This window comes from Dasypus novemcinctus, chromosome 21 (genome assembly GCF_030445035.2).
Source record: "Dasypus novemcinctus isolate mDasNov1 chromosome 21, mDasNov1.1.hap2, whole genome shotgun sequence".
NCBI classification, from domain to species: Eukaryota; Metazoa; Chordata; class Mammalia; order Cingulata; family Dasypodidae; genus Dasypus; species Dasypus novemcinctus.
In genome coordinates this window covers 68,627,163-68,643,597 of record NC_080693.1, presented here as the reverse complement: position 1 = coordinate 68,643,597, position 16,435 = coordinate 68,627,163, and the positions used below count along the sequence as shown (strand labels likewise).

The 16,435-nt window shown below is 45.3% G+C and overlaps 1 protein-coding gene and 2 pseudogenes across 8 annotated transcripts in view; 1 reads left to right on the top strand and 2 right to left on the bottom strand.

The window, feature by feature from the left end:
- The window catches only part of STRADA (STE20 related adaptor alpha), a 49,234-nt gene that overhangs the window by 31,734 nt on the left and 1,065 nt on the right, over window positions 1-16,435 (top strand). For all 8 annotated transcript variants that reach the window (XM_004456793.5, XM_004456797.5, XM_004456795.5 and 5 more), the window contains 8 exons: window positions 7,961-8,063; window positions 8,491-8,612; window positions 10,122-10,230; window positions 10,363-10,486; window positions 12,494-12,665; window positions 13,214-13,318; window positions 15,716-15,957; window positions 16,277-16,319. In XM_004456793.5, coding sequence (XP_004456850.1) covers window positions 7,961-8,063; window positions 8,491-8,612; window positions 10,122-10,230; window positions 10,363-10,486; window positions 12,494-12,665; window positions 13,214-13,318; window positions 15,716-15,957; window positions 16,277-16,319 — 1,020 coding nt within the window. The remainder of the gene's footprint in view (window positions 1-7,960; window positions 8,064-8,490; window positions 8,613-10,121; window positions 10,231-10,362; window positions 10,487-12,493; window positions 12,666-13,213; window positions 13,319-15,715; window positions 15,958-16,276; window positions 16,320-16,435) is intronic.
- Window positions 1,960-4,554, bottom strand: LOC105745961 (paired amphipathic helix protein Sin3a pseudogene; annotated as a pseudogene).
- LOC111763764 (small nucleolar RNA U3) lies at window positions 4,429-4,611 on the bottom strand (annotated as a pseudogene).

Genomic DNA, 16,435 nt, shown 5'->3' with positions numbered 1-16,435 from the left:
GTGGTTTGTATTTTCTTATCCATTCTGTCAGTCTGTGTCTTTTGATTGGGGAGTTTAATTCATTAACACTCAATGTTATTACTGTAAAGGCAGTTGTTATTTCACCCATTTTGACCTTTGTCATATTTTATTTTGACCAGTCTTTTGGGACTTTTAGTTACTTTTACTGATAGAATCTTTATTCTAGACTCTCTTTTAAGCCTCTCTCTGTTGTCTTTTGTTTTCAAATTGTAGCACATCCTTTAGTATTTCCTGCAAAGCCAGTCTCTTGGTTACAAACTCTCTCAGTTTCTGTTTATTTGTGAATATTCTAAACTGGCCCTCATTTTTGAAAGACACTCTTGGTGGATATAAGATTCTTGGCTGGAAGTTTTTCTCTTGCAGTATTTTAAGTACACCACTGTCTTCTTGCTTCCATGGTTTCTGATGAGAAATTGGCACTTAATCTTATTGGGTATCCCTTATTAGGCATTGCTTTTCTCTTGCTGCTCTCTTGCTGCTCTTTGTCTTTGACATTTGACATCTGACCTTCTCAGAGTTGGTCTGTTCAGATTTATTTGGGTGGGAGTACGTTGTGCTTCTTGGACATGGATATCTATGTCCTTCAATAGGGTTGGGAAATTTTCTTCCTCTATTTCTTCAAGTATTCCTTCTATCCCCTTTCCCTTCTGTTCTCCTTCTGGGACACCCATGACATGAATATTTGCACATCTCTTGCTGTGGTTTAGTTCCCTGAGAACTTGCTCAAGTTTTTCCATTCTTTTCTTCAACTATTCTTTTATGTATATGCTTTTGGAGGCCATTTCTTCAAGCTTACCAGTCCTTTCTTCCGCCTCCTCAAATCTGGTATTATATGATTCCAGTGTATTTTTAATTTCATTTATTGTACTTTCATTCCTGTAAGATCTGTTGTTTTTCTATATAGGCTTTCAAATTCTTCTTTGTGCTCATCCAGTGTCTTCCTAATATCCTTAATCTCTTTATTTTTTTTCCTTCAGTAAGAACCAAGTTTTATTTATTTACCAAAAAAAAAAAATTTGAAATTTTGGAGGGGGAAGAAGACAACTTATACACAAAAGTACTACAATGGTAACTCCCTTTGGTAAAAAGTGTAAATGTCTTGTACATCTGTTCATAGGTACTAAATCTGAAGCCACATAAGTACTATGGTACACAATAAGCTAGAGCAGTTATGCTAGCACATCAAAGCATATTTCTTTTAATAAAAAATTGACAGTATGTACATTATTTACAAAAAAAAAAAGAAAACCAAGTTAAAATTGTGTGTGGCGTGTGTGCGCAAGTGTGTGTTTCAGAGAGTAAAGCTGGTAGATGGCACAAGGGTAGATTATTAAAGAAGCAGGTACAAAACAGTTCCACGGGAGCTAAAAAGGACGACTCATTTGAACTTGTCGAGGTTGAGAACCAGAGGAGAGAGAAAAGGGTGGGCAGCAAGGGATTTGTCAGAAATCAAATCCACAAGATAATCAATCCCAAAGCCAAACTGCAGGTACCAAATAAAACCTAATGGGTCATCTAGGTGTGCTCCACTGACCAGAAAAAAAAATCAAATCCAGTTTTTTTTTCCCTTGTGAGGGGACAGACGAGGAGCAAGGACCATCACAGTTCTAATCCATCTGAGCTTTAAGTCCTTCCCCAGACTGTCTTGTAAAAGCACTCCCATCTAGTCCAAGTGTGAACAGAATCTGGTTTCTTCACTGACTGTCAGGCCACAGGCGACTCCAGCCTTAGCTCTGCTGGTGTGTGCAAGCAAACTACATGTCTCTGTGCTTGCATGGACTTCATTTCCCTCCAGGGCAGGTTAGCACCCAAAACCCCTTGGGAAAAGTTCTAGCTCTGGCTCTGTAAGGTATTCATTTCCCTTATATGTAACCCACTTGGTGCCAGGTTGTATCAGCCACACACAGATCAAGGTGGCCATGTCCCAGAGAGGCCCAGTGAGGCTTGAAAGGCATCTTCCTTGTTTCTTCAGTGTGCATGAGTGCACATGCATGCGTGCACACACACACATACACACACATGCCTGTCAGGTTGTCTGCTCTGACTTTGCAGTTATGGGGCTTTGAATACTGTGCCGTATTTGACACGGTACTTATTAATGCTCACAAAGTGCAGGGTCTCTGTGTCACAGGTGGTAGTACAGGGCACCAGGCCCTCCAGCCCCTCACCCATGAGCCACTTGCTGGTCTTTGCTGCCATTTCACGAGGCACATGCTCCTTGGTCCATTTATCTACCGAGGCCTGGAACCTCTGATGTAGCTGTTTGCTTACATGCTCGTGGGACTGATGAGCCCAGAGCAAGGCAGTCCTCCTATACATGTAGTCCTCTGACTTGATTACATACACCATCTTGTAGGAATTCAGCTTAAATCTACACTCCAGCTTATCCAGGCTATCCACATTCTCCATGGTCTTCTTGCTATTGCCTTCCTTCCCTTCCTTTTCCTGCTGTTCTCGACCTCATTGACACTTCTGAATCCGCCGCAGATTCCTGGGGAGAAATACTGGTTTCTGTGCCAGATGGCTCATGAAGCTCAGGAGAGGTAGTATCAGAATTCATATAACGTTCCACATAGTCTGACCAGCGCTCTGCTTCGACAGGGTCATCCGAGTTCTCCTCTTCTGTGTCCAGAAGCTCAATGGTCAGCGGAACCTGGCCTTGGCTCTGAATGAACATAAGCTTAAAGCAATTCTCATCTGACATGAGTTGCTCAGCCTTCCGCTGGTATGTTGACGCCAGGAGGCTCTGTGAAGCTTGTGTGTTCAGCTGGCCTCCAGTGGCCCCATTATTGTTTTCAGACAGGTAAAGGTCAGTCACCTGCACACAGATCTCATCACTCACAATGTGCTGCATCTGTCTGACAATGCTCTGGATCAGTTTGTCCATGGTAAAGGCAATGTAGGCGTGAATGGTGAACATCTCTCTCAGTGAATCTTCATACTGGGATGAGTCTATTTTGCCATCCAGGAGGCTCCGCACCATGTCCAGAAAAGCTGGGTAATAATCTTCTACATCAACATCCATAGGTTCTTTGAGACGTAGCTGTATGGCAGGGCTGTCACTCTTATCTCGCTTTATACCGAGCATTTCCCGCTCCCATTCTCTCTCTCTGTTTTCTTCTTAAATTTGCTGTTCAGTTTGGGAACAAATCCGCAAAAGCCTCAAGCAAAGAATCTGGTGCAGTCGCATAAAGATACACCAGTTGTTATTGACATAGAAGAGGTCGTATACTTCATCCATCCCTCTTAACTTCTGAGCTGCTGTATTACTAAACAGTAGCTTGGACTTAGGGGGACTACCCCCAACACCATTGTGCTTCTTAGCTGCTCCTGTAGCTTCATCTACATCCATCTCTTCTTCTTCTTCCTCTACATCTGAAAGATCACCTCTCTGAGCAAAGAGCAGATCTGGAATGAAATGATGCATGATTTGCTTGATTTCATATTTGTCCTCCTTCTGAATGCCTGTCTGCCTCTTCACATGGTGGATAATCAGAGCAGCAGCATCTTCTAGTATCTGTTTGTCTTCATAGGCAAGAGAGGTGTGGGCCAACAGGTACACCAGCACTCTCTTCCATAGCCTGCTCCTTCCTCTCATCATAGATACTCTCAATTTCGTTGAGTAAGCTCTTAGACCTCAGGACCTTGGTGTCGTTCTGTTTAAAGTTGATGCCTTGGTGGTCCAGAGACTTCAAGTAATATTTCTCATTTTGTTCTCTCCACACCTTGTTAAATCCTCTCTGAGCTTCTCGCCATTCTTCCTCTTTCATTTTCAACCTTTTAAGGACAATTGGGATAGCAATGGAGGGTTTTTTCCTCAAACCATCAATGATGTCGGCTGCTTTATCAGCATATATCCTTTGGAGTGCTTTTTGATGGATGACTTCTGACGTGCCCCCAAGGGTGTTGTCCAAGCGAAATTTAGCCTGCCCCTCAGCAGACAAGCGGGAAAGCTTCTTCTGTATTGCTTCTAGAACCCGGATTGTTGCCAGATTGGTTTCTAAAACTACATCAAGCTCAAAGCGTTCATCTTCACGACGATAGATATGTTCTTCATACTGTGTCTTCTTTGAACCAACAAAGGTGGAATCCTCAGACCATGAAGGAAAGGAAACCCAGGTATCATTTAAAACCTCTTTACAGAGAGGAGTTCGCCCTGTACACTTGGGCTGCTGGTAGCTCTTTGGTAGAGCTCGATAGCTAGAGCCCAACTGTTTACAGGAGGCATAATCTATCTCCATGGCAATGCCCTCTGTGGCTCGTTCCTTTGGAAAGGTTTCCAGATGTACAAACTCCTTATAGCCCAGAAAGTTTTTAAACCAATTAAACAATTCAGGGAATTTCCCCAGGAAGGGAGAGACTAACTGCACAAGCTCAGCCCGAGAGATCACCTCCTGGTTAAAGATTACAAGACAGCACAGGAAATTTTCATAAGCCTCTGCACTCCTCAGAGCCTTTCACACCTTATCAAAAAATAACGATTCAGTGCCTACACCATGCTTGCTGGCATCTGCCATAGAGGTGCCCTACACGTTCAGAGAACCTTCTCTAGTAACGAACTATAGAAATGATCCCTGAAAGTATAGTCTTTATCCTTAATCTCTTTAGCTATCACATTGAATTTATGAAGGAGATTTGTTTGAACATCTATGATTAGTTGGTTCAACTCCTTTATGTCATCTGGAGGCTTATCTTATTCCTTTAACTGGGCCATAGCTTCCTGTTTCTTGGTGTGGATTATAATTTTTTGTTGGTGTCTTGGCATCTGGCTAGATGTATTTATTCTGGGTGCAGTTTTTCTCTTTAGTTTAGGACTTTTTTGCCCTTTCTCCCTTGCTGGTTGTGCAGTAGGAGCCGAGGATATAGTTGGTACTGTAAGCTGTGGAGACTCAAGCTACCTGCATTGTCCCAGGGACCCATGAAGCTTCTCCCACCTTTCTCCTTTGCCAGGGGTAGGGGCAGAGCCACAGTCGTGTGTAGTAGTCCAAGTTGTGCTTACCTAAACTGTAGTTGCCTAGAGACTGATAAAGCCTCATGTTTCTTCCTCTCCTACCTTGGGTGAGGATGGAGCTATGGGTGTGGGTAGCAGTCTATGCCGTGCGGGTCCAAAATGACTGCACTTGCCCCTGTAGACTTCCACCTATTCAGTTTATGCCAGCTGAATGTCCTGTAGTTACCTGGAGAGGCTGTCAGGGCCTGCCAGCTTCCTCCCTGCTAGAGGTGGGACTGAAGCCTAGGCTAGGGCTGCAGTCAGATCTGGGTGGAAAGAAACCGGTCTGTACTGTCACTACGATTTTTGGTCAGCCAGGCATCCCCTCATGCTGGGGGCGGAGTAAAAATGGTGGCTACTGGCCTCTTTCCAACTTGGACATGTTCAAAGTTTTGCTGTTCTTAGGGTTATACTTTAGCCAGCCAAATTTACTAATCAGTAGCTGAAGTTGGTGGCCAACCGTCTCTTCCTCCCCTGTTTTTGGGAAATGGAGCTTCCAGCTCCAGCCACAGAACAGCTCCTGAAGTGGCTTGTGCTGCCAGAGTAGGAAGATCACCGGCCTCTGTGGCGTGGCCGTGTTTTCCTGGAGAGGCTGGCACAGGACCCCCTTCAGCTTCCTCCCTACTGGAGTTGGGGCTGGGGCTTAGGCTAGAGCTACAATCTCATCTGGATGTAAAGAAGCCAGTTCCTACCAGCACTGTGATTTTCATTCTGCCCTGTTTCCCTCATGCTGGTGGTAGAGTTAAAATGGCAGCTGCTGGCCTCTTTCTGACTTAGGTTCAAACTTTAGTTGTTCTTAGGATTGTATTTTAGCCCTCCAAATTTACTAATCAGTAGCTGAAGTTGGTGACCAACCATCTTTTCCTCCCCCATTTTTGGGAAGTGGAGCTTCCAATTCCAGTCATGGAATAGCTACCAAGTGCCACCAGTGGAGGATGGGCACCGGCCTCCATGGTATGGAGCACTCTACTTCGAATCTTTCCTGCAGATTTATTTTTTATTTATTTCTCTCCCCTTCTTTCCCCCTCCCCCCGTTGTCTGCTTTCTGTGTCCATTCGCTGTGTGTTCTTCTGTGTCCGCTTGCATTCTTGTCAGTGGCACCGGGAATCTGTGTCTGTTTTTGTTGTGTCATCTTGCTGTGTCAGCTCTCCGTGTGTGTGGTGCCCTTCCTGGGCAAGCTGTGCTTTTTTCATATGGGGTGGCTCTCCTTGAGGGGCACACTCCTTGCATGTAGGGTCTCCCCTATGCAGGAGACACCCCTGCGTGGCACAGCACAGCACTCCTTGTGCGCATCAGCACTGCGTGTGGGCCAACTCACCACATGGGTCAGGAGGCCCTAGGTTTGAACCTGGACCTCCAGTGTGGTAGCCAGACACTCTATCAGTTGAGCCAAATCCGCTTCCCACTTTCCGTTCTTTAGAGGATGTTGAGATGTTGCAGATGCTCTTCTGGTCTCCTGGAACCCCAAATAGGTGCTTTAGATAACTCTGGGTGATTACTGACTGCTTTGTAGCACGAGCTGATACTGGGAGCTCCTTACTCTGCTGCCATCTTGAAGGTTGTCCTAGATTCCCTTTATTTTTATTGTTCTATTTGTTTTATTTTATTATTTTATTTATTTTTCCCTCTTATTTTCAGTATAAGTAGTGAGGGATGTAGAGCCCAACTTGGTTTCTTTCCCCATTGGCAGCATCAACTGTTTTGAAACCAGATGTGCTCTCAGTGTTGGGACCCCCAACAGAGTGGTGTATTACTTTCACTGACTTGGGCTTGAGTCCTTTCCAGGCCATGTAGTCACATTTTGATTTTGGCAAGTCAATCTCCTTGCCCTCACTTTTGTTCATTGAAAAATGGAGTCGATAACTGCCCCATTTATTTCACTGAGTCATGGTGAAGATCATATGCAATTGGAAGTGTTCTAAAAAGTATATTATGGTCAAACAACAGATGATATAGCACTATCATTTTTTACAGGCTTCTTTGCAGAACCACTTCACTGATAGTTGTTCAGGTGCCACCTTGTCAAAATATTCTTAACTCACACTTTTCTGGCTAGTGCTGAGCCAAGAGCCTTTCCTGACTAGAGGTCATTTTTCTGAATACAGCATTTGAAATATGAACCGGCCTAAGGTTTCTCCATTTCAGTTAGACACACCCTACTGAAAAAAGGATCCAAGAGAAATAAAAATACCCAGAGTCCCTAAGTTACACAAATAATTTTGCTTTGGAAGATGGAAATTGAGCCTATTAAAATGAAAGAAGAGCTGTCGATCTGTCACTTATTTTCCTTTTAGCACTCAAGGACCTCAAAGACCCAAGGTGTGCTACCTTACCCTGAGGCTGGGCTCTGACTTCATTTACAGCCTGAGTGGGCAGAGGCACTTCTGGTGCCTGAGATGATGCTAAGAACTCAGCTCTGCTCCTTTCCTGCTGCTCAGTGACAGGGAATGATTGGCCTGGGCTCTTTGTTTGGTAAAGACTTCTATGGCCCCATTTCCCCTATAGCTAGATTCCTTATTTGACCTTCTGGCATCTTTTGGTGGAGATTGAAAGAATAAGACCCTAAAGCAGCAGGAAATCCTAGAGACCCCACCTTTCTGTCCCCCTTCTCTTTTCTAAACATTCCTTTCTCCAGTCGGAATTTGATAGTTTTTAGGAAATGAGCCAGTTGTCATGAAGGACAAGTAAATCAACTGTTGGCTCTTGTCCCCTCTCTTTATAGATAGCAGTGAAACTTATTTGCACTGATATTAGTGCTGATTACTATATTGAGCGTCTGATACATCATTTTACATTTCTCTTCAAATAGTTCTGGTACTACGTCTTCACCCCAGAGTCAGCATTTATATTTTTTTTAGATGCCAGTCTCCCTGTGGGCCTGAATTACCATCTCTCCACTCCCATCCCACCTCCATAAGCTGTTATTAACCAATTTTTCTTTTTCTTTAGACCAATGAGGCGAGTTCAGAGTCGATAGCATCCTTCTCTAAACAAGAGATCATGAGTAGCTTTCTGCCAGAGGGAGGGTGTTATGAACTACTCACCATTATAGGTAATGTCCAGGGACCTTCATTACTTTCCTCTTCCAGGGGCTTCTGCCACATTCTCAGCATCCCCAGGCGAAGGTGCTATGGAAGGCAGCCAGCTGGATAGCAGGACTTGTGCTGATGAAACTGACTTCTGGGGGTCTTCTTTGATTTTCTTTTGCCAAATATGGAAAGAGATCATGTTACCAGGAAAGAAACTTTTTTGCAATTTTTTCTTTTTGGCTCTACTCTTTCGGTGTCCTGGGCCTTAGTAAGTCAGAATGTTTGGCTGAGAAGGAACCAATATAAGAAAAAAAAAAAAAAAAAAAGCCAGCCACAAAAGTAACAGTGATAAAAAATTTTAAATAGAAATTTTAAAAAACTCTTTCTTTAAGGAAGTTGAAAACTGTTGTTACTGGTGTCCTTGTTTACAGGAGTTCTCTTTTTTTATAGGCAAAGGATTTGAGGACCTCATGACAGTTAATTTAGCAAAGTACAAACCAACACAAGAACTTGTAACAGTACGGAGGGTTAACCTAGAGGCTTGTTCCAATGAGATGGTGACGTTCTTGCAGGTAATAAAACGTGTGTGACACTTGGAGGGTGGGCTCCTAGTTCCAGGGGTAACTAGACGGCATCTCTCATTGTCAGTCCTCTGAAAGTACCTGACAGGAAACGAAGATAGACCCATTGTTCAGAAGTTATAGATACTTTGATTGGAGAATCCTGGGAATTTTTCACTAAGGATTCTGTAATACTCCTCAGCCCAGTTTATATTCCTCTCTTCTCCAAGGACTCCCTTCTGTGTCATTTATTCAGTTACAGCTAACATTTATTATGTATTGTAGTAATTAACATTTACTGAGTATTTACTACGTACAGGTACTATTATAAATGCTTTAAGCCATTTAACTCAACTGATTTAATTCCCACAGCAGTCTGCAGTCTAGATTATTAGTATCATTGCCCCATTTTACAGATGAGGAGAAGGAGGCACAGAAAGGCTAAGTAACTTGACCATGGTCACACACCCTAATAAGTGGCAGAGCCAGCATTCAAACTCAGGCTGTCTTCTTCCTAATGCAGGGCAGCCTTGTCTCTATGCCACTGGTGGCATCTTCTGGTTGTCAAGCGCCCTGTTTCCCTGAGGTTCTTTTCTATTTAAGAAGCAAGTAGCTTGTTAAACTGAAAGATACCTCAGGCTAGAAACTAACTTGGAACTAGAGTCTTCTTTGCTGATGAGGCCTTGCTCTGAGGACTTCTTGGATGTTAGCACCTGGGCTGGTGTATTTTCAGTAAAGTTAATTGCAGCACCTTCCATTGCTTTATGAATTAAAAAAAAAAAAATTCTGCAGGACAGTGGACAGGTAGAAGATATAGCCTGTTTAGTCTTAGCTAAAGTCCCAAAGGCCAGGATCTGGAGTTTCTGTAGTTCTTTTACCCAAGTTTTTTTTTTGGGAGGGTCACATCTGTATTTTTTTGTCTAAATTTATTTTAAGATTTTACAGGTTTTACACTTCTTATATCTCCTCATGAGAAAGAGATGTCTCGAACTGAGGTTAGAGAAATATCTTCTAAGGTTTAGTAGTTGTCGTTTGTTCTTTAATTCCTTCTTTCCTTATTTCTACAGTCTACAAGACTTTCACATAAAATAGAAAATCATTTTTATTTTCTTATCTCAGAGAAGAATTCTGTGGCTTGGCCTTTGGCCAACTTTGGCGTTGGGCTAAGCTTGTAACAACTTTTCAGGCAACAGTTTGTTTTCCTCATCTCTGGAATGGCAAACCAGGACCCTCTGCTCTGTTGTTAGTGGAGAATTGATTCTTGAGGCTCATTTTGGCTGGCAGGACCAAACTTAGGCAGGGGCTGGCAACACAGTGCTGGTTTCCCTTGAGACACAGTAGAGCATAGTTTCTCCCATTTTGGGGTGGGGGTGGGAGCCACCTGCCTAAGCTGCTCCCAGAACTCTGAGAGCATCACTCAGAAAGTATCATGTCCCTGTGTTTTCCTTGCTGCCACCTTCATGGTGAGCGCCATTCTCCAGTGCCCTTTGATTCTGAGTCTAAGTCTACCATTGCTTGCAGGGGGAGCTTCATGTCTCTAAACTCTTCAACCATCCCAATATTGTACCATATCGAGCCACCTTTATTGCAGACAATGAGCTGTGGGTAGTCACATCGTTCATGGCGTATGGTGAGTGGGAAAGGGCTTCTACTAGGGGTTCTGGCAGAGAGGGAGTCTTAAGAATTCTGTTGCCAGATTGCTTATGTGCTCTTTTTCTTTTCTGTTACCCTTCCTCTATCTCCCCACAATTCTTTTCTTCAGGCTCTGCAAAAGATCTCATCTGCACACACTTCATGGATGGCATGAGTGAACTGGCAATTGCTTATATCCTGCAGGGGGTGCTGAAGGCCCTAGACTACATCCACCACATGGGCTATGTGCACAGGTACATTCTTGAGAGCATTCACCCTGTGCTAGAGTGGGTGTCTGTGCCCATGGGCCTTCAAGTAAACAGTTGAAAGTTGACTGATGTTAGTGAAGCCAGAGTTTAAAATCAAGGATCTGGATTTTGACCTTGCCTCTGACTTGGTGAGGAGATCATTTAGCCTGTCAGTGCTGAAGCTGCTCACTTTTTCTTTACAGAGCAGCTTGGTTCTGAGTATTGTGAGAGAGGAACATCTGCCGTGGACCTCTGCCCACCCTCCACCTCCTTCCTTGGGACACCAAAACTGGGGTGTGTGTACAGAGTCAGTCTTATGCCAAATAGACTGGAGGGAAAGCTAGATTGCTCAGGAGATGGTGTCAGGAAAATTGGCTCAGTACAGGAAGAATAATAAAACTGGATCCCTACTTAGCTCCACATTCGGAGGAAGACTTCAGAGAGATTAAAGGCCTAAGTGTTCAATGTAAAACTGGAGACTTAAATAGAAGGAAATGTGAGGAAATATATTTGTGATCTGAAGTGTGGGAGAAGCACAGAACATGAGATAGAAATTGTTGAGTTGGAGTATATCAAGATTAAAGATTTCTATCCAATAAAGGATGCCATGAACAATATTGATAAACAGGTGACAGACTGGAAGATGTTTGCTTTGTTTAAAATGCTTAAGAGGTTAGTAACAAGGAAATCTTGTGAATCAACAGAATAGGAAAACAAAGCAATAGAAAAATGAGCCAAGAATATGAGGTTTGTGAAAGAGGAAACCCAAAAAGACTAACAATCACATTGACAGACACTCAAACCTAGTAGTACTCAGAGAAAAGAAAATGAAAATGAGATGTCACTTTCTACACTTGAGACAACCAGTCATTAGGAAGATGGATGAGGCCCAGTGTGGTGAGGATGTGGGAACCCTGCTGGAGGCTGGACTGTTGCAACCAGTCAGGGTCATTCTGACTCCAGGACCATCGTGCTTAACAGTGTACACTCCAAAGCAGCCCCCCATAGGTCTACCAGTGAATACCATGTGGATGCCATAGTTCATATTTGTGGTGGCTGGAGGCAGCATGAATGCCCACCACTGTGATAGTGGGTGAGTAAACGTGTTAGAGCTGCACGCCAGAGTACAAGGTAGCAGTTAGAGGCAAAGATTAGATGTCTACAGTTTGCAATACGGATGGATCTTAGAAACACAGTGCTGAAAAACAGAAAAAAAGAAGAATGAGATGTGGAACACAATACCATTATGTAGATTGAAAAGATATGCCTACATGGGAAACGGACTTGGGCGTCCGTCTACCACATGGGAGGTCCGTGGTTCAAACCCCAGGCCTCTTTGAACAGTGTGGAGCTGGCCCATGCGCAGTGCTGATGCGCGCAAGGAGTGCAGTACCACGCAGGGGTGTCCCCTGCATAGGGGAGCCCCACGCGCAAGGAGTGCGCCCGTAAGGAGAGCCGCCCAGCGCGAAAGAAAGTGCAGCCTCCCCAGGAATGGCGCCGCCCACACTTCCTGTTGAGGACAACAGAAGCGGACAAAGAAACAAGACGCAGCAAATAGACACAGAGAACAGACAACCAGGGGAGGGGGCGGAATTAAATAAATAAATCTTTTTAAAAAAAAAGAAAAGAAAAGATATGCCTACGAAACAATGATACACTTTACAAAAATACCTTCAAATAAAAAGTACAGATTGAAAGCATTAGTAGGAGGCAAAGGGAAGAGATGGGCTATGAGCATAAAAGGGAATTTAACAAGATATAAATAAGTTGTATCTGTTGATAGGTAAATGGGATCTGACAGTTTTCTTCTTTTGTATGTATGCTTGAAGATTTTTATAAAAAGTATGTATAAAATATGAATATACATGTATAATACACACACATGTACACACACACACATAACACACATGGCTGGGGGAGAAAGCTAACTGGATCTAATGTGTGAAGACCAAAGTTCTGTAGTATGAGGGGCTCCTGCTGCCCCATGACTCTCCCACCCCACCCCTTATCCAGGAGTGTCAAGGCCAGCCACATTCTGATCTCCACGGATGGGAAAGTCTACCTGTCTGGTTTACGTAGCAACCTCAGCATGATCAGCCATGGGCAGCGGCAGCGTGTTGTCCATGATTTCCCCAAGTACAGCGTCAAGGTTCTGCCCTGGCTCAGCCCAGAAGTCCTCCAGCAGGTCTGTGTGTGGGTCCTGACAAGCCCGCATCCCCCGCCAAGGGTGCTTTCAGGAATTGATTGGGATGGGTTTTCTCCAATTCTGAGTTGTCTCCAGAATGGGCAGGGGTGGGGGTGGGGGATTGGGGGTTTCCTGTTGGCAGGATCCACCTGGATCAGCATGAGCATTATCTACCCGTTACAAATGGATTTAGTTTCCCCTTGTGGGGCTCCGTGCTGTGTCTGATGCTGTTTTAACTCCCCTCTGAGATCCTTCCCATTTTATGGGAAGAGTGAGCATTTTGGAAATATTTGGTACTGTCTACTAGATCTCTGTACTAAGCCCCAGCACTTCTTCCTGCTTCTTATATAACCTCACCAAACATTTGCTCTTTTTAACATAGCAGTTCATCTTCAGTAATACAGGGAAGGAAAATTTTTAGCAGCTGCTCCTGATTTGGGGACAGGCATTCTTTTCCTCTCCTGTCTTTGCTCCACCCCCTTCTTTTTCTAAGCTCAAAGACCAAGGCTACAAGTGGAATGATCTTTGACTTTTTTCTCCTGACACAGAATCTTCAGGGCTATGATGCTAAGTCTGACATCTACAGTGTGGGAATCACGGCTTGTGAACTGGCCAATGGCCATGTCCCTTTTAAGGATATGCCTGCCACTCAGGTGAGGAAGCCTGCGCCGCATAGTCCTCCCTGCTGCCCTCCACAAATGTTTGTTGAGTACCTGTCACACTCAAGACCACTAAGATGAAAGACAATCCTTTCCTTTAAGAAGCTCCACCCTGTAGGGGAGATATTTTATAATCCTTCATTTACTTCTCTATGTGATAAATGCTGTGGTGATGGAGGCTGGGGAGGGGAATTGGGTGAGGGCGGGGAGTGTTGACTTCTAACATACCAGGAGGAGGCCTCCTCCCAGCACTGGCAGAGCCTGGAGGCCCATATACCATATCTTTCTATTTAGAAATTATAAATGAAACTAATACATTTTTATAAATTTATAAAATATGTCTTATCTTCCTAACTTGATAAATATGCCTGGAAGGCCAGTTTCTAATTTAGAATTTCAACTTATCAGAGTTCTGGGCCACCAAATTCTATCCAATACCTTTGGAACCTCCAGCCTGCACGTTCAACTTCTGTTCATGCCCCTGTGAATGGTTGGCCACTCCAAGGGAGGACAGACCCAGGGAAGAGGTTCATGCAGGCCTCATCAAGTCCAGGAGGTGAAGTTAGGGTCGTTTGGGCAAGGATTACCTGATCCACAGGCACCTGGAATATGGTCTAGAACCGGGAGGGATGGGGGAGGTGCGAGCCTCTCCCTGAGCCCACAGTCTGTCTGTCCTGTGGGGAAGCGGGCAGCTAGCCCCTACTCCAAGCGAGCCTGCTAGAGCAGGGGGCCCAGGGAGGGAGGCAGTCAAGGGAGGCTTTTGGGAGGTAGCACTTAAGTTTTGAGAAGCAAATAAGAATTAACCTGTGTGAAGAATGGGGACAAGAAGGAGCCTTTTGAGCAGAGGAAGGAACATGTGCAAAGACCCAGCATCAGGAAGAATCGAGATCTGGGAAACAGTAGTTTTTGTTTGTTTGTTTTTTAAAGATTTCTTTCTTTCTCTCCCCTCCCCCCACCCCACCCTGTTGTCTGCTATCTTGTGTCCATTCACTGTGTGTTCTTCTGTGTCTGCCAACATTCTTGGAGGCACCGGGAAGCTGTGTCTCTTTGTTGCATCATCTTGCTTGCATCAACTCTCCGTGTGTGCAGTGCCACTCCTGGGCAGGCTGCACTTTTTTCATGTTGGGTGGCTCTCCTTACAGGGTGCACTCCTTGTGCGTGGGGCTCCTCTATGTGGGGACACCCCTGCGTGGCATGGCATTCCTTGTGTGCATCAGCACTGTGTGTGGGCCTGCTCACCACATGGGCCAGGAGGCCCTGGTTTGAACCCTGGACCTCCTATATCGTAGGCAGACACTCCATCAGTTGAGCCACATCTGCTTGCCCCGCTGTTGTCTGGTGGATGATGCACCTGGTGGAGTCAAGAGTAGGTCATGAAGGGTTTGGAATGCCATGCTGGAGTGTTTGGCTTCAGTCCCAAAGCATGTGGAAAATTGATAAAGGATTTCATTTTATTTATTTATTTTTTAAAGATTTATTTATTTCTCTCCCCTTCCCTGCCCCAGTTATCTGTTCTCTGTGTCCCTTTGCTGCGTGTTCTTTTTTTCCTGCTTCTGTTGTTGTCAGCAGCACAGGAATCTGTGTCTCTTTTTGTTACGTCATCTTGCTGTGTCAGCTCTCCGTGTGTGCGGCGCCATTCCTGGGCAGGCTGCACTTTCTTTCGTGCTGGGCGGCTCTCCTTACGGGGCGCACTCCTTGTGCGTGGGGCTCCCCTACGCGGGGACACCCCTGCGTGGCACAGCACTCCATGTGAGCATCAGCACTGTTCGTAGGCCAGCTCTACACGGGTCAAGGAGGCCCGAGGTTTGAACTGTGGACCTCCCATGTGGTGGGTGGATGCCCTAACCACTGGGCCAAGTCCGCTTCCCCAATATTTCTTTTTGGAATTCATCAGTTATATCAAACTGCTACATACATGTTCTGAGTTTGAGGGATTGGGAACAATAGCCCAAGCTTGGCCTGCTCCTGGGTGCATGGCTTTGTGAGGTCTGCTGTGGTAAAAGTCCGGGCTGTGGTGCCACAGGTGCTGCTTTGTAGACCCCATGAGAATCCCCTGGTCACGGTAAACTGGGGCTCGACATCAAAGAAGTGACTTGGCTGCTGCCTCCTTCCTGGGGTGAGGGATCTACAGTTAAAGGGATTTGATAAAAGGGGAAAGGAAACTGTGAGCCCCTGCTGGGGTTACTTTTTTGCAATTCCTCCTCCTCCTTTTCAGTTTGGCCTAGGATGAAGCTGCTGAGCCAGTGGCCTTTGGGAATGTTGAGCTTACTCCACGTTATCTTCTCTCTACTCTCAAGTGTTTGTATATTGGGGAAAATGTATTTGTAAAGAAGCTCTTTAGGTCTTCTAGGGGGCACCATCTAGCCCAGGTCCTGGTTCTGTCCTCCCCAGATGCTTTTGGAAAAACTGAATGGCACAGTGCCCTGCCTTTTGGACACCAGCACCATCCCTGCTGAGGAGCTGACCATGAGCACGTCGTGCTCAGGGGCCAACTCTGGCCTGAGTGAGAGTCTGGCCACCAGCACCCCCAGGACCTCTAATGGTGACTCGCCTTCCCACCCCTATCACCGCACCTTTTCCCCGCACTTCCATCACTTTGTGGAGCAGTGCCTTCAGCGCAACCCGGATGTAAGGTATTTCTCTTGTGCTGGGATTACACTTAAGGGGTGGGGAGACTGCTTTCAGGAGTGCCCAGGCAGCTCTGGGGTTAAAACCAGGGTTCAAGAGGATGAGCCTATTCTGTGAAGGATTGACTTCCCAGGGGAGATCAGAGCCCCAACAGCAAGAGGGATCAGCACATGGGTTTGCTAAGAAGCAGACTGGGGAGCTCTGGATTTTGTTTCTTGGGGAGCAGATGGGACTAGAGCGGCACCTGAAGATAAGGTGTGAGCCACAGGATTTTGGAATTCTAGGGCAGGAGTGATTCTGGTCTCTCATCTCCTTTCTTTACAGGCCAAGTGCCAGCACCCTCCTGAACCATTCCTTCTTCAAGCAGGTACAGTAGCACTTTCCTCAGCTCCCTATTTTTCTGGCCTGTGTTTCTGACTTCCCATGGTCCTGCTGCTATGGGACCTTTAGGTGTTCTCCACCCCTCACCACTACCCCCTTGGA